Source organism: Rutilus rutilus, assembly GCF_951802725.1.
Source record: "Rutilus rutilus genome assembly, chromosome: 7".
Classification (NCBI taxonomy): Eukaryota; Metazoa; Chordata; class Actinopteri; order Cypriniformes; family Leuciscidae; genus Rutilus; species Rutilus rutilus.
Window position 1 is genome coordinate 15,919,303 of NC_140221.1, and position 25,866 is coordinate 15,945,168.

Here is a 25,866-nt window from a genome sequence, read left to right on the forward strand (position 1 = left end):
CAAATCCTAGAGGTGCTAACTTCACATCCAAGTCATTATCCTTTATACTAGTGTTTGTCTTCCATGAGAGTCATGATAATTATTTCAACCAGAAAGACTCGGGAGGTAAAATAACGTAACAAGTATGCATTTATTAACAGCCCAGAAAGCAAGTATTATGATATAAAGTTATTTGGCGTAGGCCCCGTCCGTAGCTCGCAATCCGAGGGTATGGAATCTGCATTTCCTGCCTGAAGACGAAGGCAGGGGCACAGCCGACCCCCTGGGAGGTATGGGAAGGGACTATCCTGGTGGTGGTGGGGAGGATGGAGGGGAAGGGACCATCCTGGTGGTGGTGGGGAGGATGGAGGTGAATGTAGGTGTCAGCATCTGCAAACTTAGACATGTGAAACTTAAAGTACCGATCTTTTATACTACAAGTATTAGAACACGATTGGATAGATGAGAAGGTAATAAGTGACGTAACAATTGAGTCTTCCCGGCAGAACTTATGCTAAAGCTTTCATATCTGGGTTCATTTCTGCAGACAAAACATTTTCATCAGCCAGGAAGGGTCCAAAACAGTCCAAAATCACTGAGGCAATAGATTTACCCTTCAGGGACAGTTATGATTTACTGCAGATTTAGTCTGCTGGTAGTTTGCATGTGTTTGCATAAGGGGAGGGGTGGACAGGATAGCGTGAATCAACTGTTAAGATAGTGTGAGTTGCCTGCCAGGACGCATAGTAATAACAGATACGCCGTATGGCAAGAGATGAGGGAGGAGTCCCTGGAGCACCCTCTATTTCTCACCTCAGGCAGGCCTTGAGACCTGTTCTTACACGCTAGCTGAGTTAAGGCTGTGGGGGGCTTAGGGCAGGTTGGGACAGATCTTCACTAGTGCTCCATATTGCTCTTAATCTAATGCACGTCTCTCTGGCTCACAGAGTTTACATCATCTTCTCAGAGGTATTGAGTTAGAAGTTAGTGTTTGACACTTTTCTTCCAACAGTGTATAGTGACACAAAAGTGATATTAAGACCCTATAGATATTTAGGGAACATTATTGGTATTTCAAAAGTATGTATTTGATTTGGCTATTTAAGGAAACGATATGTAATACATTTGCAAAAATAATAATGTTTGGGATCAGTACGATATATATATATATATATATATATATAAAAATGTATGAACATTTTTATTCAGTACTGGTACATTAAATGAATGAAAAGTGACAGTAGACTTTCTAAAAATGTGTTTATTGAGCACTAATCAGCATATAAGAAGGTGACACAGAAAACTGTAATGGCTGATGAAAATTCAGCTTTGCCATCACAGGAATCTTTTTTTTTTTAATTAAAATTTTTTTTTATTGTAAGAATATATTAGACTAATATTACTGTATTGTATCTTTGGTGAGCATAAATCTTTCAAAAGCATTTAAAAATCTTACCGATCCGAATGGTAGTGTGTGTCATTTACATCATTGTCTTGATCATATTACAGGCTGTAAGTGATATAAGTGATTACAATGCAGCTAAATAAAACCATGAAGTTCGAGTGTGTAGTTGAATGTACAGTGAAGATGCATCAGGCTGGTGTTGTGTGGGAAGATATGGATTTATGGAGAGTGGCGCCATCATCTGGTGTAAAATTCATCACTAGTGAATAGCCACTAACCTAAATGCAGGTAGTGAAGTGCTGCAATTAAAGATGATTTATAACTGAATGACAGGAACAAACAAACAAAAAGATTTATTGTTAATTTATTTATTTATTTTTTTGAAAGGACCATATTGGAAGCGGCTGCAAGCGGCATCCTTCTTCATTTTAGTGATAAAGTTATATTAGATAATTAGAAGATATTTTAAAGAATGTTGGTAAGCAGACAGTTGACGGCACCCATTGACTTCCATAGTATATTTTTGTCCTACTAAGTAAGTCAGTGGGGTCCATCAACTGTCTGGTTACCGACATTCTTCAAAATAGTTTATTTTGTGTTCATCAGAAGAAAGAAACTCATACAGGTTTGGAACACCATGAGGGTGAGTAATTACTGACAAAATTTTCATTGTCGGGTGAACTAACACCCAAAAATGAAAATTCTGTCAGTAATTACTCACCCTAATGTTGTTCCAACCCCGTAAGACTTTCGTTCATCTTCGGAACACAAATTAAGATATTTTTGATGAAATCTGAGCTGGCTCACTCCTCCACAGGCTTATGGACACTGTAACTTGCTGGCCCATAAAATGTATTAAAGACATCGTTAATATAGTCCAAGTGACTCCAGTGGCTCAATCTTAAGTTTATAAAGCGACGAGAATACTTTTTGTGCGCAAAAACAAAAAAAATAACGACTTTATTCCACTATTCATTTCATTCTCTCTCTGTGCCTCGAGTTAGTTTACGTAGTGTTTTTGCGTAGCGCGTCTGTGTTGCGTAGCGCGTCTGTGTTGCACGTCACCACGTAGGCTCACTATTGGAGGCTCACACTACGCACAAAAAGTATTCTCGTCGCTTTATAAACTTAAGATTGAGCCACTGGAGTCACTTGGACTATATTAACGATGTCTTTAATACATTTTCTGGGCCAGCAAGTTATAGTGTCCATAAGCCTGTGGAGGAGTGAGCCAGCTCTCAGATTTAATCAAAAATATCTTAATTTGTGTTCCGAAGATGAACGAAAGTCTTACTGGGTTGGAACAACATGAGGGTGAGTAATTACTGACAGAATTTTCATTTTTGGGTGAACTAACCCTAAGTGCAATCTTAAATAGGCCTAAATTTATGAGAAGTACATAAAGTAGCCTATACATATTTAGTCTAAAAGAAGTATAGGCCTACTAACAGCACACTTGAAAAAAAATCTTTTTTGTAAGGGTAATACTGTCTACATAGCCTGTGCACAGCACTTCATCTATTATAACATCAGATTTTGGTCAAATGATAGAAAAAACTGAGTGCCCACATAACTATTTGTAACCTGTTAACCTTGTAAAGTTGATGAAAACGTATAATGCGATACACTTACTGCCGTTCTACCATATGTGAACAGCAGGGTGCGATATCACAGAATAACATGAACTGTCAAGGTGCTGAGTCTTTTGCTTAGAAAAAAAAGAGTGGTGCAGGGATGACATCACTTTGTAAGTCAAAACATGGAAGCGAGTTAGCATTTTAGCACGTCCAGTTCCATCGTCACAAAGTCAATGGGTTTTTTTTAATGGGATTTTGGTTAAATGGCTGAAAAAAGGTCTGTGGTGAACACAAGCCCAAGACATTTTCACGTTTTATTTTAAAACATAAAATACATCAGTAATACCCGGCTAAATGGGATTGGAGAGGCTGTCGAGGAGATTAAACGTCTTCACGCTGAACAGGTCAAATCAGTCCACTTTAACAGCCTTGTTATACTTATAACTGTGCTCTTATAAACTATTCTAACTCAAACTTTCTGGGAAAATGTTTTAGATAAAAACTAAAAGAGTTGTTAAAGCTTAGTGATGGTGACGTTGAAATTGTGGGACTGTGGTTTGTTTATAACTTTAGCTTTTTACTTCTGGCGACTGCATTTAGGCTTCACAATTCATCAAAGTTGTGCTCATCTGTGAAAAATATCTTGATGGACAAAACGTGTAAGTATCATAAACTTTTGTTGATCACAGAGCTTGTTTTTTGTGATAATCCAAAAGCCTATTGGCAAAGTCCTATTAGGTTTTTGTCAAGGGAACAAGTGTGATGCTAACTGCTGATTGGCCTACAAAGTGATGTCATACCTACACCACTCTATGCTGTGTGGTTTAAGGCAAGCAAAGGCTAAATATTGCTTGATCTTCTGCATTTCACAAATCTTATTATTCTTTATGTGCTACATGCACAAGGTTACAAAATAGTGTAAAGTGCTTTAACTGCTGTAGTCAGTAGAGCTGGAATAAATTTAGAGAAATGTTAACATGTCATTAATTACATAAATCATGGTATAAAACTGCACAGTACCTATCACATTTGTAGCTGATGTGAAGGAGAGCTTTGCCATTCTGTCATTATTTACCTCATGTTGTTCGAAACCCATCTCACTTATTCTGTAACACATAACATAAAAGATGGATAATGTAGTGGACACTGCTTTCCAGTGAATCAGATCAAATGATTAATTGAAAAGAGCCGACTCAAAAGAATATTTCGTTCATGAATCAGACTTCACTACTTCTCTAATGAACTCTCATAACTGTGCCAAGCACAGCTAGAACTGAAGATTTCCAGTGAATACAGTGAGGAAAATAAGTATTTGAACACCCTGCTATTTGCAAGTTCTCCCACTTGGAAATCATGGAGGGGTCTGAAATTGTCATCGTAGGTGCATGTCCACTGTGAGAGACATAATCTAAAAAAAAAATCCAGAAATCACAATATATGATTTTTTAACTATTTATTTGTATGATACAGCTGCAAATAAGTATTTGAACACCTGTCTATCAGCTAGAATTCTGACCCTCAAAGACCTGTTAGTCTGCCTTTAAAATGTCCACCTCCACTCCATTTATTATCCTAAATTAGATGCACCTGTTTGAGGTCGTTAGCTGCATAAAGACACCTGTCCACCCCATACAATCAGTAAGAATCCAACTACTAACATGGCCAAGACCAAAGAGCTGTCCAAAGACACTAGAGACAAAATTGTACACCTCCACAAGGCTGGAAAGGGCTACGGGGAAATTGCCAAGCAGCTTGGTGAAAAAAGGTCCACTGTTGGAGCAATCATTAGAAAATGGAAGAAGCTAAACATGACTGTCAATCTCTCTCGGACTGGGGCTCCATGCAAGATCTCACCTCGTGGGGTCTCAATGATTCTAAGAAAGGTGAGAAATCAGCCCAGAACTACACGGGAGGAGCTGGTCAATGACCTGAAAAGAGCTGGGACCACCGTTTCCAAGGTTACTGTTGGTAATACACTAAGACGTCATGGTTTGAAATCATGCATGGCACGGAAGGTTCCCCTGCTTAAACCAGCACATGTCAAGGCCCGTCTAAAGTTTGCCAATGACCATTTGGATGATCCAGAGGAGTCATGGGAGAAAGTCATGTGGTCAGATGAGACCAAAATAGAACTTTTTGGTCATAATTCCACTAAACGTGTTTGGAGGAAGAAGAATGATGAGTACCATCCCAAGAACACCATCCCTACTGTGAAGCATGGGGGTGGTAGCATCATGCTTTGGGGGTATTTTTCTGCACATGGGACAGGGCGACTGCACTGTATTAAGGAGAGGATGACCGGGGCCATGTATTGCGAGATTTTGGGGAACAACCTCCTTCCCTCAGTTAGAGCATTGAAGATGGGTCGAGGCTGGGTCTTCCAACATGACAATGACCCGAAGCACACAGCCAGGATAACCAAGGAGTGGCTCTGTAAGAAGCATATCAAGGTTCTGGCGTGGCCTAGCCAGTCTCCAGACCTAAACCCAATAGAGAATCTTTGGAGGGAGCTCAAACTCCGTGTTTCTCAGCGACAGCCCAGAAACCTGACTGATCTAGAGAAGATCTGTGTGGAGGAGTGGGCCAAAATCCCTCCTGCAGTGTGTGCAAACCTGGTGAAAAACTACAGGAAACGTTTGACCTCTGTAATGGCTACTGTACCAAATATTAACATTGATTTTCTCAGGTGTTCAAATACTTATTTGCAGTTGTATCATACAAATAAATAGTTAAAAAATCAGACATTGTGATTTCTGGATTTTTTTTTTTTAGATTATGTCTCTCACAGTGGACATGCACCTACAATGACAATTTCAGACCCCTCCATGATTTCTAAGTGGGAGAACTTGCAAAATAGCAGGGTGTTCAAATACTTATTTTCCTCACTGTAACTTATGGCAGAAGAAGGACAGGAGTCATGTGGACTATTTTTATGGTGCTTTTGTGTCCTTTTGGATACTTGAAAGCCTCATAAAAACCACTGGGAATAAAGAGCCAACGATTCAGAAGAGAAAAAGAGAAATACTGGATTCTGTAACCCAGTTTCCCAAGAAGACAGAGCTTAGTTAAAGAAGCATAAAGTTAGGAGCATAACTGCCAGTCCTCTTTATACTTTCCTAGACCACTTGACGTGACTAAACTGCATTCAAGATGACCAAAGAGCAATGTCAATTTATGTAATCTGATATTAGATATAATAATATTAATAGTATCATGAAATGGGTCTAGACTTACAGTATCTGAATCTGAATGTCAATTACAGACACTCCTCCTGACATACTGAGCGTTAACAGATCTTTGAAGTACTATGGTTGATGGATGATCTGGTATGAGATGGAAAGCCATGAGTGGTTTTTCAGCAAATGATTCTATACCTGCTGCATTTCTGAAGCAATAACTAAAAGATTGCTCTTGCGCTCCTTACATATATGAAATGCTTCAGTAAATTGTCCCTCATGTGGAATAATGGTAAAGGTGTGCTGAGTATCACCCTGTTTCCTCTCTTCTCCTTTCTGAACAACTCAGTATCACTGCTATAGGTATTATGGGCTAATGCACATGTTTCCAGTCTCCTAATGTTTAGAAGTCTTAGAAGTTACATTTATAGAATGATGAAGCAAAGCACATTATGTATTTTTTATCTAAAATTAGGTTTAATCATTTATATTCTTTTGTACTTTTAGCCTTTTTTGTACAGGAAGTTTTTTTTTTTCTTATCTGCAGGGCATTGTTATCTGCACTGTAAAAAATTGTTAGGAATTTACAGGAAAATCTATTTTACAATAAATGACTGTAGTCAGAAATGTACGGTGACATCAATGCATACTGAGTCATTTAAACAGCAGAATGATGCTGACACCACAGTAACTTACTGCTGTTTTACTATGATTTTACATTATAATCTTGTCTTTAATCATGCCACTGTAAGAAATTTAATTATTTACCACTGTAATGGTTTTGAAGTCACCAATATGGTGATTAGTGTTCCGTTTGCTTGGGATCTTGGACCGTCTGTATTCATATTCAAATTTCTGTTCTGTTCAATAAATAATAAAAACACGTATATAACACAGATAAAACCAACAAGAATCAAGAAACTCCACAGCATAATCTATTCACTGTATGCTGTGTACCTTCAAAATACATATGCACTGTAGAAATACAGTATGATGTTGTCTGTTTACAGTAAATTGTGTTTTCCAATACTGTAAGCTCACAGTAAAACCATGTTTTTTTTGTTGTTTTTTTACAACTGTACTTTTTTAGTGCAGTTAATATATACAAGAAAGTTTTTAATATATACAAATAAATACCTACTGTGAAATGACTGTGAAAGTAATGCAATTATTAACCTGGAATATACTGTAATTTCACACTAAAATGTTTAACAGCCTGGGGTGCGTTTCCCGAAAGCATCGTTAGCCAACTATGGTCGCAAGTTATGGTCGTTATCAGCATAGTTCAATGATTTGGTGTTTCCCGAAACCATCGTTCCAACGAACGTTCGCAAACAGCATCGCAAACTTGTGTGGTTGGAACGACAGCTCTCGAGCTGTGGTTAGAAGCATAGTTTCTAGTTTACATGAGATGTAGACTGAATAAATCCGTATCTTTAGCAAAATAAGCAAGCTGACATTCAGTACAACCCGTGTTATTTATTTAGAATACATACAAATGTAATTTACGTCTTTTAGTTTGTCAAGAGATTTAAAGCACCGTTTTTGAAGACTGCGCATGTGCGAACGTGCTCTACAATGTAAGAACGAGCCAAATATTGAGTCTGGTAATAAAGCAAAATAACTGAGAAAAATTAGAAATGGTCTTCAGATGCCATGTCTGTAGCTTATATGACAAAATCTAGCGTTAATTCGATCTCAAACAGATTAATTAAAATAAGTTATTAGTTCACCACGTGCGATACGTCATAAACCAACGTGGTTGAACGATACTTTGCAACATACGGTTTCGGGAAACAGTCGTGACTAGCTAGTTGTTCTCTTACGAGAGGTTCTCTCGTACTGCGTAAGAACTTACGCTTGGGGGAAAGTCTCTTTCCGCGAGATACTGAAGCCAAAAATTATCCTTAATTTTTAGATAATGCAAAACGCGTTGCAGCAGCATACAGACATAGGCGAGGCAGCTTGCGCGCCTATTGGCTGCCCTGCGGCAACTGCAGCAGCCTATCGAGAAGGCGCTCTTGACGCCTTGACCAATGGGGGTGCTTCGCGCCCATTTGCATAGCGTCCCACCGAAATAGGCGTGGCCTAGGGCTATAAATATAGCGTCGAGAGGCTGGTTCACTGATTTTCATCTCTTCAGCGGAGCTCACGCATCGCTGGACCCTGAGAGAAGCCGCGCCGTCTGAAGAAGCCTTTCAGCGGGACGAGTCTGCATCGAAGCCGCTGGCCGCGCCGCCTTCTGCTGACATTCCTGCTGCGCTATCCGGTGCATTATATCCTTTCATTGCTAGTGTGTGTTCGCCCCGCGACTCACACTTTTTCTCTCTAAAAGAGCCGAGCGTCTTTTTCAAGATGCCTCGTACCTTCTGTGGCTCGTGCAGAGCCCCTCTCAGCGACGGGGACCGCCATGTTATTTGTGTTTCCTGCCTGGGAGAAGATCACGCAGCTCTCACGCTCGCTGACGGCGGATGCCCTCATTGCGAGCTGATGTCTATGGCGACTCTGAGGACTCGGATAGCACAGTTTCACGAGTCTGCACCCCAGCCCGCCGCGCTGCCGCGCCGTAAGAAGCGCCGCGCTCAGCGAGGCCCTGTACCTCCTCCCACTGAGGCAAGCTCATTCATCGGTCGCGGATGAATCTGATGATGTAGAAATTGCGGAGGAGGACAGCTGCTCTATCCTAGCATCAGGCAGTGAGGATTATCCGAGCTCTGTGGATCTCGCACCCCCTGCCCGTGAGCCGTCTGGGAAACGGGCCAGCATTGAGTCAGAGCTGACGCGTCTGCTCTCTCAGGCCGTTGAGAGCCTCGGCCTCGAGTGGTCGACGCCCGTAGAGCCAGCACACAACCGACTGGATGGCTGCTTTCTTAAAGGGGACCGTGTTGCAACACCGTCTAGACCCGCGCCGTTTCTTCCTGAGCTTCACGAAGAACTCGCGAAATCCTGGTCTGCACCCTTTTCAGCCCGAGTTAAAACTTCTGTTTCGGCAGCATTCTCCGTTGTTGATGATGCTAAAAACAGAGGATACCAGTCTCTCCCTGCAGTAGAGGAAGCTGTAGCTGATCATCTTTGCCCGCCCTCCGCTGGACGGCGCGCTAAGACTGCGCTTCCCTCTAAAGCCTGCCGCACCACCTCAGCTCTGCACGGCCGCGCTTACACCGCCGCTGGACAGGCTGCAGCTGCGTTGCACACGATGGCCACGCTACAAGTTTTCCAAGCCAACCTTCTCTGCAAACTTGATGAGGAAGGACTGTAAGCTGTAAGCGTCGCGGATTTGAGAAGCGCTACAGACCTCGCTCTTCGCGCTACTAAGTCTGCTGCACAGGCTGTAGGGCGGATTATGGCCTCTCTCACCGTTGCTGAGAGACACCTGTGGCTAACACTGTCTGAGATGCCGGACTCGGAGCGCGCTGCGTTCCTCGACGCTCCCATCTCCTCTGCTGGGCTCTTTGGATCGTCCGTCAAGGATTTTGCGGACAGATTCGCTGAGGTACAGAAGACATCGCAGGCCATGAAACATTTCCTGCCTAAGCGCGCTAGCTCCGCAACAGGTCGCTCTAAACAGCCGTCTGCTCGAAGCTCACAGCCGCAGCCACCGCCCGCCGCCGCCGCCTCACAGCGGAAACAGGCCCGAAGCTCGAGACCGCGCTCTCGCTCTGCTGGCCGCCGCCCTCAACGTGGTCCTCGGCCAAAGATTGAAATCAAGCCCGAGGCCTCAAAGTCGTCCTAGCCCTTCTAGGAAAACGACGGTGTTCAAATCCCGCTGCGGCCAGACTTCCACCAAAACTACCAGCTCGCTCAGTTCCAGAAAATGTGACTGTTCCAGCTTATTTATCAGTAAACAAGTCGGTAACACAGCCCGCTTGCCTGCTTACAAACGCCGTTTTTACGGCGACCCAGATATATCCCTCAAAGAGTGTAATTTCTGGCGTTCCGGCCATGGCCGATGGTGTTATGAGTGTAGAAAAAATGCCCACTGTCACGTGCTCATTCCTACACACAAGCACAGCTCTTCACACAGAGCTCGCGCTCATAAAATCGACTCAGGTCGATTGCGCATTAAAAGTAGTGAATGTGCCCACAACTCAGTGCCCACATATACTGCACACTGCATGTCTTCCGGTTTCTGTAAAAACGAAACCAAAACACATACGGTCACTGGCCAAAGATGTGTTCAGTGCTTCTCATGTGCCCGCTGTGTCGCGCCCATATGCGCACTCAGACATGTTAAACCCCAAAGGGTCTCGCCCGCTCGCCTCCTCTCAGCTACTCGCTGTATCAGAGTTGAGTGCGGGCAGGCTGCCCGCTGTTATCAGCGCACCCCCCGCCTCGTCTGCCGCAAGCACGGCACCTATGTCTCCGCACATAAGAGCTCTTCAGCCGCCACACTGTCACGGCCAGAGCGCAGACTTCATTCAACCCCTAGCTATTCATGCGAACGCATGGGCACAGCTTCCCGGGGTATCAGAATGGGTGCTGAACATTATAAAAAGAGGCTATTCGCTACAGTTCGCTCGACGCCCTCGCCGCTGCGAAGCGCGAGTCGAAACTACGGTAAAGAAGGAAGTAGCTCATCTACTTCGAGCCGAAATAGCGAAACTATTGAGCAAAGGGGCCATAGAACCCCTATCTCAAGCTCAGAGCGAAGGGGGCCTGTACAGCAGATATTTCCTGGTACCGTAAAAAGACGGGGGTCTCAGACCCATTTTTAGATCTAAGACGGCTGAACAGAGCGCTTTCGAAGCGCCCTTTCAGAATGATCACGACCAGACAAATCCTCTCGCAAATTCGCCAGGGGGACTGGTTTGCGTCGATAGATCTGAAAGACGCGTATTTCCAGATACAAATAGCGTCACGTCACAGGTGATTTTTGAGATTCGCCTTCGAGGGCCAGGCATATCAGTATACAGTCCTACCGTTTGGCCTGTCTTTAGCACCCCGTACATTCACGAAGTGCATAGACGCGGCCCTCGCTCCCCTGAAAATTCAGGGGATGCGAGTTTTGAACTACTTGGACGATTGGCTAGTTCTGGCTCAGTCTCGTACAGAGCTCACAGAACACATGACCGTTTTGCTCGAGCACCTCGAGAAATTAGGTCTCACAGTCAATTGGGCGAAGAGCTCGCTGTCTCCCAGTCAGGAAATATCCTTTCTGGGCACAGACCTGAACTCGCTGTCTATGACAGCTCAGTTATCGCCACAACGCAGACTGGCCGTTCAGCGCATGACGGAAAGCTTCCGCTGCGGCGCTATGGTCCCGCTCAAACAGTTTCAAAGGATGCTGGGCCTCATGGCCGCAGCATCGCCAGTGCTTCAGTTGGGCCTCCTTCGGATGCGCCCACTACAGTTCTGGCTACAAGCGCGTGTGCCGCGCCGAGCGTGGACTTCCGGTCGTGTTCGCCTCAAGGTCGATCAGAAATGCATTTCAGCTCTGAAACCTTGGACGGCGACCGACTGGTACCGGTCAGGAGTAAGCCTGGGGACTTCCTCGAATGTGAAGGTGGTGTCCACGGACGCCTCCACCTCGGGATGGGGAGCGCTGCTCGAGGGCAGACCGTTCTTTGGCCTATGGTCAGAACGGGAAAAGCTTCTACACATAAATTGCCTGGAAATGATGGCAGTCGACAAAGCGCTCAGGCGCTTCTATCCCCAGATAGCAGGACACCACGTTTTAGTCCGTTCAGACAACATGGCGGTGGTGGCCTTTATAAATCACCAGGGAGGTGTCAGATCCCAAACCCTTCACAGGCTGACGGAACACCTCCTGGTCTGGGCCCAGCACAATTTGCGCTCTCTGAGAGCAGCCCATGTGCCCGGCCACTTGAATCTGGGACCAGACAGACTGTCCAGGAACAATGTTCCGGCAGGAGAATGGTCCCTACATCCACAGACAGTCCAGTTGCTGTGGAAGAAGTTCGGCAAAGCGGAAGTAGACCTGTTTGCGTCTCAAGAAAACGCTCACTGCCCGATATACTTCTCCAAGAGCAGGGACGCGCTGGCTCACGGATGGCCTCGCTGCCCGCTCTATGCCTTTCCCCCCATTTCGCTCATACCTCAGGTATTAGAGCGGATCAGGGAAAGTGGATGCTCGGTGCTACTAGTAGCTCCGTTCTGGAAAAAACAGGTTTGGTTCCCAGTTCTGGTGCAGCTAGCGAGCTCTGCCCCATGGCCGATACCGCTGAGGAGAGACCTCCTCACCCAGGCCAAGGGCTCGATTTGGCATCCTCGCCCGGAGCTTTGGGCCCTACACGTGTGGGCCATCAATGGGTACCCGCTCACCTCCCTACGGGAGTGCTAAACACGATCACGCAGGCTAGAGCGCCCTCTACGAGACGGCTCTATTCCTCAAAATGGTCTGTGTTTTCTAGCTGGTGCACAGCCCGTGGCGCGTCGCCCCAGGACTGTGGGGTGACGGACGTTCTTTCCTTCCTACAAGAGCTTCTGGAAAAGGGCAGAACCCCTTCCACGCTCAAGGTTTATGTGGCAGCTATAGCGGCGTTTGCTAAACCAACGCTAGGCCAGTCACTTGGGAAGAACGATCTGGTCATTCGCTTCCTAAAAGGAGCGAAGAGGTTAAACCCTCCCAGACCTCCTTCAGTTCCCATATGGGACCTTTCCACGGTCTTGGAGGCCATGAAAGGTGCCCCATTTGAGCCAATCCAATCTGTGGATATCAAACACTTGTCCTTCAAGACAGCGTTTCTTTTGGCTCTCGCTTCAGTAAAGCATGTGGGGGACTTGCAAGCGCTTTCAGTAAGCGCGACATGTATGGAGTTTGGGCCAAATGACTCTGTTGTCAGGCTCAAACCGAGACACGGGTATGTTCCTAAATCCCTCAACACACCCTTCAGGTCCCAGGTCATTTCCCTGTCGGCCTTATCGGTCCCTGACGAGGAGAAGGACGCCGCTTTGCTCTGCCCGGTCAGGGCATTAAGAGCTTATGTGTCTCGCTCGTCTGCTTTCAGACAGACAGAGCAGCTATTTGTTTCGTTCTACGGGCGCTCTAAAGGGCTAGCTGTGACGAAACAGACCCTATCCAGGTGGATAGTGGATGCCATAGCGCTGGCATACATCTCTAAGGGCCTACAATGCCCATTAGGTGTCAGAGCGCACTCCACAAGAGGCATGGCCTCTTCGTGGGCTTGGTCTAGTGGGATTTCTTTACATGATATCTGTATGGCGGCAGGCTGGGCCTCCCCGTCTACATTTATCAGGTTTTATAACCTAGAAGTTCCCGCTTTGCAGGCTAAGCTGCTGTCGGTCTAATAAGCCAGTACTATCTGCCCCGATGTCGGCTCAGAATACTGGGAGTTGATGAGCAATGCTCACGGATCGATTATGCAGCCCTGAGGGCAATTGTAAGACCCATAATTTTCATCAGATCAGGCCAAATTTCGCCCTGACTGTGTGGAACACTATTATCTTAAAGCACCCTGTTGGGATGCTACTTATTCAGGAATGATGCTTTAGCCTCTCTTCCTGGGCTCTCTGTGAGTCCCTGATGATCATGTACCATATGGGCCCCGGGCACATGCCCTTGGGACTTTGGTATTGGATCTCAGCACGCACGGCGTTTTACATTGTGTTCCCCAAGCGTAAGTTCTTACGCAGTACGAGAGAACCTCTCGTAAGAGAACGTACTCGGTTACTAACGTAACCTCGGTTCTCTCTAGAGAGGGAACGAGTACTGCGTATCCTTGCCGTGCCTGCAGTTCGCTCTGGTTCGCTCCGGCGAAGAAAACCAGTGAACCAGCCTCTCGACGCTATATTTATAGCCCTGGGCCACGCCTATTTCGGCGGGACGCTATGCAAATGTGCGCGAAGCACCCCCATTGGTCAAGGCGTCAAGAGCGCCTTCTCGAAAGGCTGCTGCAGTTGCCGCAGGGCAGCCAATAGGCGCGCAAGCTGCCTCGCCTATGTCTGTATGCTGCTGCAACGCGTTTTGCATTATATAAAAATTAAGGATAATTTTTGGCTTCAGTATCTCGCGGAAAGAGACTTTCCCCCAAGCGTAAGTTCTTACGCAGTACTCGTTCCCTCTCTAGAGAGAACCGAGGTTACGTTAGTAACCGAGTACGATTTCTCCATCGATGCATCGTACTATGGTAGTTAAGCAGCGAGCTATATAGTTGTACGGGAAACGCACCCCTGGTTGTTAAGATATTTGAGTGTTACACTTAAAATGTTAGAAAAAAAAAAGAAAGAAAAAAAAAAACGCAAAAAAAAAAACTGGAAAAATGCTACAGTCAAATTTTAATTGGTTACCTGTAATTTAAATTACCATATAGTGAAAAATGGTTTTAAACAAAACAAATGAATGGTATAAATGGTATAATAACACCGGTAGTAATAATAATAATAATTATTATTATTACAAATGTATTTATATGCATGCAAACAATGCAAGATTATGAAACATATAAAGTGTAAATTATACAGGGACCAAAATTACATGCTGCAATCCCTGAAATATCATATGTTTACAGTAAAGTTATTTGAACCGCCACTGTCAGCTTTTTTTTTTTTTTTACCATACATTTAATGTCACTTTTTAGTTCAACTCAAACCCTCTTCAAATTCATCTGAACTAGTTAATCAAGGTCTTCAGGGTTACAGGCAGATGTGTTTTCAGGATGATTCGGCATGGAAGTAAATTCTGCATTTCCGTGGCTGCCCAGGACGGAAGTTAAATGGTCCATCGGTATGGCCTTTAATCAGTGCTAAATGAGTAAACAGCTTATCATTTATTACAGTCCCACAGTATCAATTGGGTTGCCATAAGATTATGATTAGGCTCAAGATTTAAATCATAGTCTGATCATTTTGGAATTACAAACAGTTTTCATCTCAACTCTAAAAGCTGTCTGCAGAGATGGCGTATTACTTTCAGTGTGGCTGGAGGTCGCTTCTTCTTCTTCGGTGCACTTCAAGCTCTGTCTCTCCCACAGAAAAGTGACAAGGCTGCCTTGTTCCTCATCAAATATACATGCACTTTGTCTTCTAACACATTTGCATAGTGAAGCTGCAAAAATACCTTTCTCTGTTCTTGTGGGGCAGCTAAAATGAGTGGACTGCATAATCCCCATCCAACAGAATTTGCTCTGGGAAAAAAACAGGGAACATATAATCAATGGAGCGCCATGTCACAGGTTCCGGTGACATGGCGCCAGCTTGATTGAGTTTGCTCATACCTCCCCCGAAATTAACTCTGTACTTCATCTATCCTACATTTAAAGAAGAAAATATGCCTGGCAGTGAAAATTGAGTTATGAACCTTCGTTCCGGAACGCATATGGAGGTTAATAAGTATCAGTCAAAGAAGAAAACAAACAAACAAACTGCTGGTGACGCAAACAGCATGGCTGACTTAAGTGAAATGCACAAATTGTTTGCCGAGTTAAAATATTCCTTAAGCAATGAGTTCAAAGGACTAAAAGATGAATTTAAAGAGTTTCGTCAAGAGACTGAGTGTGACATCAGAACGATTATGCAACAAACAGCTGATTTGAACCAAAAGCTGGACGCGACAACAACGTGACTTCACACTTGAGGTATGATTAGAAAACATAATGGCTTGGACATTAATTCGGTTAGCCTACTTATTTACTTAAACGTACAGTATGGAATTTTGTATGGAGATACGAAACAGTATGGAGCCGCTAGGGGTCGCTAGCCTCTTTACAATAACAAAGGCGTAGTTTGATGACGCAACATTTGCTAAGAATTATGGATCTTGTCGTCAACGTCAAGCCGACCGATCTAATAATGTTTATGGATGACTGAATACATCGATGCTTTTATCATGACTGTGATATGAAGCAGTTCGGGATTGCTAAGAGACAGCTATCAGCTCCACACGCGACGCGAGTCCCGCGGATATAAAAGGAATATGGACATTTCATTCTACCGAACTACACGCGAGTGCAGAATTACAACTTACAGGTCAGTTTATTAGACAAATTAAACTTGTGAGGTAACGCAGCGCTGTTTCACTTAGTCTAACATTACACTAGCACACTAAACTGAATTTGAATGTGTTGAAATGTATGTGTTAGTTTGTCTGTATGAGACTAGCAGTAAGCTAGATCAACATTAGAATAACATACAGATCATATTCTAACATTTTATCATTGTTGAACTACAGTATATAACATTGATTAGTTTTATGTAAATGTGTTCACCTGTTTGATAAAGTACATGTAGAAGCGGTCGAAGTCTCGGACGTGGAGCTCTCGTTTATATAACGTTACTGTCTATGGGAGCTCTAGGCATCTCGAAAACACCGTGCTGATATTGATTCTCGTTTTAGTTCTCCTTTTTTTAAGTCTGCTTGCCATGGTGCATAATGTTTGAACGAAACAACAACAGCGTGCAAATAGACACTGCGAACTACACAGTTGTCTGCGTCTGTCGCTTTGGTTACTATCAGAGGGCTCTGGTTCATAGCTCTGGTTGCTATGGCAGTACGAGCGGAAACCAGGGACAACGCGGATATGACGCCATTGACGGCGACAAAACGGAAATAAAGAAACGGGACGTGTCTCCTGGTTTGAAAGTTGTTGGAAAACGGCCAGGATAATGTAGGTACACAACTAAAAAACATAGATATAGTGATTTTTGCTATTTTTAAAGCAAAAAAGTTACATATTGTGCCTTTAAGAATACCAATGAAGCCCTTGAACTTTATTTTTGGTTATTTTCTTTGTTTATATTTTTCCTTTGAAGAGACAAACAAAGAGACATAATGTGTTTATTGAAGTGTTTAAGCAACTAGCTCATTGGGAACGCTACTGTTTGTGTTAAAAGATTAATAGTTGATTATAGTCCCCTCGGATACTCAGTGATAATGTTGCTTTGGGGCTGAACAAGCTTATTTAGGATATGCCAGAAAGCGATTGTTTGCTTACTGTAGAAACTATTATGAATGGGGCAGGGGGGCACTCCACAAGCTGCTTCAGGGTATGTAGCCTAAACAAACGTGGTTACATTGACCCTAACTCTTAGACAAAACAACGGTCGCCAAAAGATATTACCCGGCAATGGGGTGGTGCAGATGGAACATTTTTGTTAGTGTATATGTATGTGAGTGTGAGTTTTTCTGTTGCTTTTTTATTTCATAAATTCTACCTGTCATGCTAGCCTGAAGGGTTGCAAGAGTTTCTTTTTTCTTTAAAAGACTACTATGGATAAATTATTCAAATTAATTACATGGAATGTTAAAGGTATATGACATCCTATCAAAAGGAAAAGAATACTTACAGCTCTCAAAAAAGAGAAAGTGGGAATAGCCATTACAAGAAACTCACCTTTTACCTGAAGAACATCTTAAACTACAGAAAGACAGGGTTGGACAAATTTTCTTCTCATCTTTTAAATCAAACAGCCGAGGCATTGCTATTTTGTTTCACAAACACATACCTTTTGAATGAATTGATCAGATTTCAGATGCAGAGGGAAGATATATCTTGGTGAATGGGAAAAATTGGGGCAAACAGATAACTATACTTAAACGTACAGTATGGAATTTTTCGCCACTAGGGGTCGCTAACCTCTTTACAATAACAAAGGCGTAGTTTGATGACGCAACACATGCTAAGAATTATGGATGTTGTCGTCAACGTCAAGCCGGCCGATCTAATAATGTTTATGGATGACTGAATACATCGATGCTTTTATCATGACTGTGATATGAAGCAGTTCGGGATTGCTAAGAGACAGCTATCAGCTCCAAACGCGATGCGAGTCCCACGGATATAAAAGGAATATGGACATTTCATTTTACCGAACTACACGCAGAATTACTACTCACAGGTCAGTTTACTAGACAAATTAAACTTGTGAGGTAACGCAGCGCTGTTTCACTTGGTCTAACATTACACTATCACTCTAAACTGCATTTGAATGTGTTGAAATGTATGTGTTAACGTTAGTTTGTCTGTATGAGACTAGCAGTAAGCTAGATCAACATTAGAATAACATACAGATCATATTCTAACATTTTATCATTGTTGAACTATATAATATTGATTAGTTTTATGTAAATGTGCTCACCTGTTTAATAAAGTAACGTTACATGTAGGAGTTGTCGAAGTCTCGGACGTGGAGCTCTCGTTTATATACTGTCTATGGGAGCTCTAGGCATCTCGAAAACACCGCGCTGATATTGATTCTCGGTTTAGTTCTCCTTTTTTATCCAAATTCTGCTTGCCATTTTCCATAATGTTTGAACGAAACAACAACAGCGTGCAGATAGACATTGCGAACTACACAGTTGTCCGCGTCAGTTTGGTTACTATCAGAGGGCTCTGGGTCATAGCTCTGGTTGCCATGGCAGCACGAGCGGAAACCAGAGGGGCGACAAAACGGAAATAAAGACACGGTCCGTGTCTTCGAATTAAAATATTAATTTCTCTGGATTTAGAAGTTAATTGGAACTGTCGGGATAATGTAAATACACAACTTTAAAAATATATATAACATAGATATAGTGATTTTTTATATTTTTAAAGCAAAAATTTGCTTATATTTTTTTTTACATATTGTGCCTTTAATACACTCCTAATATAGATACACCTACATTCATCTTTGATATGGTCTCTCTTTTGAATACACAATGTACAACATTTGGCTTGATGGGAGGAGATTACAACTTTACTCTTTCATATTTGGATAGATCCTCACATTCTGGAGGTTATAACCATAAATCCGCAAAAATGTTGTGTGCTTTAAGATCGGAAACAGGGTTAATAGATGCATGGAGAAAAATGAACCCTATAAAAAGGGATAATACTTTTTTTCCAATAGGCATAAATCTTATTCTCGTTTAGATTATTTATTTCTTCCAGAAATGTATGAAGCTTGTTTCATCTTGTGAAATACATGAAATATCTATATCAGACCATGCATTTAAATGAAGCTCACAAATCTAAAATGTGGAGATTTAATAACCTGTTATTAGAAGATGAAATGTTCTCTAAGAAAATGAGAGAGTGGATTGAAGACTTTAATACTTATAATTTATCATCTGAAACAGCTCCATCCATACTTTGGGATGCAGAAAAAGCTACTTTGAGAGGACATATTATATCATACTCCTCTTATAAAAATAAATAAATAAAATCAATTACTAATGGTGTAAAGGAAGAATTGTTATTTAGAGAAGCATTACACAAGCAAGATCATTCTGAAGAAAACTGGGAACAAATTAGCAAATTTTAACTTAGACAATTCAAACTATATCAGACAAAAAAAATATGTATTTGAAACAAAAGATGCATGAATTTGGGAACAGACCAGGTAAACAATTGGCATATTATTAAAGGTGAACTAAGTCACTTTTTAACCTTAACTGAACAGCTTCGGAGTCATTGGAATGGTTATAATACTTATTTCGGGTTGAATGGTGGTCGTTTCGCACCCCCCTGGTGCCCGTGGTGCCCGTGAGCGGAAAATACGCACTTGCAACTTTGGGGCGGCGGCGGGCGTCAGGAAGTATCGCGTGATATCAGGTCTCGTGATGTAAACAACTGCTTTGCGGCCAAAAAAATCTGCTAAAATGCTGTCATTATTGCGCTCCCTCACGCTGTCCGAACCCGAATGAAGAAGACGTTTTAAAGAATGTCCCATCTGCTTTGATGTCGTTGATCTACTAGCCTCTGGTGTCTGAGAATCGCCAACGAGTTTTTACAACAGTGTTGTCAAATATGTATTCCGAAGCTGTGGGGGGAGCTCTAGAGAGAAACCTGCGAGCAAAAAGCGAAAATACAGCGTAGAAATCCCGAAGCTACTGAGTGCTGCTTTAAAAAAGGCATAGATATAAACACTAGATGTCGCCTTGTATACGGCAGTTCATTGGAACGAATGCGTCAATAGAGCCGCCATCTTGGAACAGGGGAGCCCCTCCTCTTTAATGCATCAGCGTCAATGTAGGCAAAGGTCTAACGGAAATAAAATCACCATAAATCGTCATGAATGCGATTTTCGAGTTTTTATGGTTCGTTCCAACGGTCAGTCATGTATTTATCATTGAGTCCAGAGGAAATTTAAGGTTTTGATATTAAGATAATTACTTCTTTTTCAAAATATAATGCATAGTGCTAGTAGGCCTACGTTTATTAGTCACATTCTTCCACTTGAGTAAACTTAGAATAAACTATTGCTATATAATACATATATAAATGAGCAAAACTTGGCCACTAAATATTTAATATTCAATTATTTTAATGATCACAATTAAATTTTTAATTTTATTAAATTGAACAAGCGCAACATTCAGCATTCAAGCAAATATTCTAAAAGATGTTTTATTAAGAATAATGTTATTTCAACATAATATCTCGTTATTTCGACATAATATGTGTGCGTGCAACAAGCAAGAAGTGCATTTGTAAATCCGGTGACGCGTGCATTGATTTTTATTAATAAACTTCTGACAGTGTCGACTCGGCTGCAGAGATGAAGTTGACGATCGCCATCTCCGTAGTGAACGCGCCTAGAGAGAGAAATGCACATAATGGATTACATAATCAGAGAGTAGCCTAGCTTTTTTCTTTCGTTTTAAATTATTTCGTTTAAAGACTATTTAAGCTTTGTGTATTTGATGTATTTCTCTTGTCTGTGTGAGGCATAGGCTGAGTTTCGTTAAGTTAGGATGAGATGCGCTCCAGTTAACGTGCAATAAGTAAGTGACCGCGCGGACGCCTCCATGATTATATCAACAAGCAATTTGTTGATGAATAAAATTTATTAAAATTAAGATACAATTTATACAAAACGAAATTCACTTTAAAGAAAGGATTTAAACAGTTGACATTTTCACAAATTTCAGTGTCCTTCCACACCTCCATCCCCAGTTTGCAAGGAAAAGAAACAAGCCCTTGAGCCCACTGTCCTTGTGCAAAACGCACACATACATAAGATTTGCGGAATTCTATGTATAATAATCATGGATGTACTGTTTGAAGATTGACAGGGAGAGGACCAGCATACTATTAGGACTGTACTTACAGGTTTTTTTTTTTTTTTTTTCATTAAAAGGTTTGAGTACAATTGGTAAAAAATCAAAAGTTAGGAACAACACAGCACATCACAGCCAAAAGTGGGTATTGAGGATCAACTCCTGCATATTGTACATTTTAAACACAAGAGTTATTTCAAATAATATCTAAAGAATATTCACAGTTCATTAGCTGTGCGAGAATCACAGTTCATTTTCTTCCTCCAAGCAGAGAAATGTACACTGAACTTTTTAAAAAACAACTTGACTACTACCATCCACAGAGTAAATCTAATCCCATGCTGTCTGGTTTTCATTTCGTTCGTGTGAACATCCATACGCAGCACAAAAGTCCGGTATCATCCATAAAATTGAAGTATAGGCGGAGATAGCAGCGTTACCTAGTTACTTCCTATGGCAAGACCCCTGTTCAAAGATGGCGGCGGTTTTGACGCATGTTTAGAACCCCAAGGCGACATCTAGTGTTTATATCTATGTAAAAAAGGAACAAGCTAAGAGAACTATAATGGCCATTGAAACCAATTTTTGAGGCAACAGCTTTTTTAGACCGTTTGTTTACAGCCTCAGATCAACAAACCATCAATAAAAACTTCTCTGAGGAAGAGGTGTTTTTTACAATTAAATCAGCCGCGTTTCCACTGTCGGGCCAGGGCCGGGCCAGGGCTTTAAACGGGCCGTGCCGGGCTAATAGCCTCGGGCCAATAGCACCGGGCATGCGTTTCCACTGTCGGGCCAGAAGCTCCACAGCGCTTCACTAAAACACGCCCGTAACACGCCTCTCTGGGACAACGTCACACTAACCCATCATTTCACCAACAAATGGAAGTTTTTATCAGAAAACTAATCAGATATCACTGGAAACAGCGTTGAAAACAAACACGATAAAAGCGGCCGTTTGCTAGCTTTTTTTTGTTTGTTTGTTTAGCAGCTACTTGAATATTTAAAACCCAAGCATCGATGTTTTACCACAGGTTTACAATAAAAAGTGATACATTGATCATAATGAATTAATTTATGTGAAAATTGCACATTAGTCACTCAGAAATAAATTACCGTTAGGTCTATTTCACAAAAGAAAGAGGACATGCACACTTACTTTTTCAGTCGCGTCTGTTTCTTTATCTGGTAACTTAGTTACAGGACATAATCCATCACATTTAGAAAAAAATTATAATTTCTACAAATATATGCCATACGACCTGAGGAGCCTTAGCACTCTCTCGACTCCCATACAGATATTTTCAGTCAGAGAAACAGAGGAAGCTCCCGAAAAAAAAAGTTACTTTATTTTTTGATAGTCCGGTTTAAAGAGACGAGACGTAGGCTATGACAGATCAAATAAAAACATGACTGTGATAGCCTTTAAGATTGGTCTGATTTCTTCAAGCATTCGCTATGTTTTTTTTTTTACTATGTGTATCTTCAAGCGTTTACTATGTTTACTATGGTAACGGCTAGCGCGCATAGTCTTTTGCATCACAAACAGAAGGCATTCAAACATGAACGCGATTTAAATTATTTTATTTTTAAGTCTTAAATGCTGACAGAATTCATCCGGCGCTGCCGTCTCCCAACGGTAAACTCCTCCTCTGTTGGTAACCACTCCTCTAGCCCGAGCTGGCCCGCTTTGGCCCAAGGTATTCGACGGGCCAGAAATCCTGGCCGTTGGCCCCGAGTAAGCCCCGATCAAGCCCCGGAAGTGACAGTGGAAACGCGACTGGCCCTGGCACGCACTAGCACGGCCCGGCCCTGGCCCGACAGTGGAAACGCGGCTTAATTGCCAGCAAATAAATCGCCAGGCCCAGGCGGCTTTTCTCAAGAATTTTATAAAATATTCTGGCAACAACTTAAATTAGTTTTATGTTAATGGTTAACGACTTCTCTAGCCATAACACTCTACCTGTTTCTATGAAAACAGCTAGAATTTCTGTTATATTAAAAGAAGGTAAAGACCTCAGAGTTGTGCCTCATATAGGCCTATAAGTTTGCTTAATTGTGAATACAAAATTTCACTTTATGCTGACGATACTTTATTATTTGTTACTGAATTATGCAACTTTGAGCCATGTTTTGGCAGATATTCAAAACTTCTCTAAGATTTCAGGGTATTTGGTACAAGGCCTAAGGTTAATTTACAAATATCAATTGCTCGCCCATTTAGGAAAATGCTAAGAAAGAATGCCCCATTTCTTGATCAGTATATGGTTTTAAATATCTTGGAGTACAAGTGAGACCCGCCTTGGATAAACTAGGCTACACTCTACACTGTCTAAACTACACTTGGTTAAACATACCAAAATAATTGACTAAAAACAGTTAAAACAGTTAATTTTATCTAAAATTTACAGTAATATTTAAGTATTTTTCACTAAAAGAATTTAGTATTTGACTAACCAATTATTTATTTATAATACACTTAATATATTTGTGAAATTTCTATCAAAATATTTGAGAATGAAGAATTAAACTGATCTGTTTCAAGAACCAAAAGTATTACTTAATTCAAATCAATATTATTAATATATTTAACACTCTTAAGAAGACAGCAAGCCAACATTGAATAAACATTGTTTTTCCATCTGAATCATCATTATGGTTGATATTGAAATTTCAATGCAAAATAAATGTTGAATCACCATTACCATATCGATGAAAACCTGATGTTATTAATGTTGATGGCAACAATATTGGAACAACATTGATCTATAGTTATCTTTATGATTGATTAAGCATTGATATTTGGTTTACCGGGCGATCGCTGAATGTGTTGAAAAGTCATTGATTTATAGTTGACCGGGAAACTACGCTGTTGTTGAAGAATCATCGGCATATAGTTGACCGGGAAATATGATTGAAAATGCATCGATATATAGTTGACCGGGAAATATGATTGAAAATCCATCGATTTTTGGTTGACCGGAAGATCAACACCAACGTACTGCACCGGACACAGCTCATTTCTGGACCCTTGGCACAAGCGTACAGGTAAGCTTGCTTAATGTTCGATATGAATGAATTGTGCCAAATCAAATACTGTTAGGTTGATCGTTAACATGATGGTCAGTGTAACAGACGCAGTGCTGCTGTCACTGAAATTTTTGTTTTGTTTTACCAATGTGTCAAAATCTGCCAAAAGTAGGCTACTTCGCGGTTCTCTTCTAGGTTATAAAGTTAGCAAAACCTCCGAGTCCCGTCTATTTTTGTGATAGCTAGCTCAAAATACATGTCTGCTGTACCCATTGCTAGTGTCGTGAAATCTATTAACACAGCACCGCTATTTCTTCTGTTCTGACCGCCGGAGAACACCGACGGAACCAACACTAGCATACTGCTCCATCTAGCGCTACCCACAGAAGTGACCGCGGCGGGCCAGAATTACACAGAAGACATGTAAGTTACCTTTACTTTATTCAATGCAGAACTGTCTCAAGTTGTAACGTTAACTGGAAATGCCGATTAGACCGATCTCGTCGTAATACAAATCCAAAATATAATCCTCAAGCAGGGCTGCGATATGCGTGCGATACAGTTTTGTAACTCCATTGTGTTTGTTTTCAGAAATGATAACAGTCGGTTTATACTAGTGCTTATGCGATATCACAATTTTTGATGATCTGCACCTTTTCTAAGCGCGGGGAAGCGCGCGCGCCGTGCGCGCACTGTTATTACAGCGCCTGACTACCAGGCCTGGCGTCAAGGGGGGGCTTGGCCCCACATACTTCATATAGAAACAATTAAATGCCTCGTTAATTTTAAAGACATAGCCTATTATTATTAGCCTGTTTTTGCGGTGAGATTTATTCCTATGTGTAGGCTACTTTGTTCGTGCCATGTTCTGCTCCCAATCCTTGACGACAGCTTGATTGAACAAATCATTGACTAAATCACAGCATACTTTTACTTGTATTCCAGATGCCTTGACTCAACGTCTTACAACGGCAAACACCTATGACTTAATTCGCTCAAGCTGTACAGAAGTGGCTGCGCTACGCCCCAGACCGAGCGGGAGGAGCTGGAAGACAGACGCAGCAGGAGTTAGCAGGTTAAAAAAAAAAATAATAATAATAATACAATAAAAATGATTGTTTAATTTTTAAAGAATGCGTGGGGTGTCATTTGTGCTAGTCTAGGTTATAGCCTAAAGGTATAGTTTCTATTTTCTATATTTTGCTAGCCCATCCTGGCTGTCGATAAAGCAGGATTATAGCCTAATAATGTTTTTAATATTATATTAAAATTACAGACCTTCAGAATAAACCTGTATACTAAAACACCATTGAAGTTTTGTTGATATGCTGGGATTTCAACATTGTTTCAATATCCATTGTAATCGAAATACCATTGAAATTCTGTTGATCTCTAGGTATGATTTAAACGTTGTTTCAATGATAATAGAGGGTGCAACATGATGAAGAATCAACATCAGAGTTCGACGTTGATTCAATTACTTTATCGTTGACAGCGGGATGTTGATTTAACATCGTTTCAATTACTATTTGCTATCTGGGAGTTTACTCAATTAAAACAATGCACCCCTCCCCTGCCATCTGACTTGAGGACAACTCAACGGTTGAGTGAGCATGGGCTGTTTGAATTCTCTCCAGTCCAGAACAGTTCAATCTTCTCAGCGTCGCAGAATTGGTGCATTTCCTCTGTGAAATTCAGGTTTGTGCATGTTTTATTTTATCTATAAAATCATTACTGTGCTTT

The 25,866-nt window shown here is 41.8% G+C and overlaps 1 protein-coding gene across 3 annotated transcripts in view; it reads right to left on the reverse strand.

The window, feature by feature from the left end:
* Nucleotides 1–3,983: 3,983 nt before the first annotated feature.
* The window catches only part of LOC311293630 (uncharacterized protein), an 88,050-nt gene continuing 66,167 nt past the window's right edge, over nt 3,984–25,866 (reverse strand). For 2 of the 3 annotated variants that reach the window (XM_084414044.1, XM_084414041.1), the window contains exon 17: nt 14,932–15,241. In XM_084414044.1, coding sequence (XP_084270170.1) covers nt 15,067–15,241 — 175 coding nt within the window. In that variant the 3' untranslated portion in view covers nt 14,932–15,066. Of the gene's footprint in view, nt 4,068–14,931; nt 15,242–25,866 lie in introns of those variants that run through there. The other variant, XM_084414043.1, reaches the window with a different exon arrangement.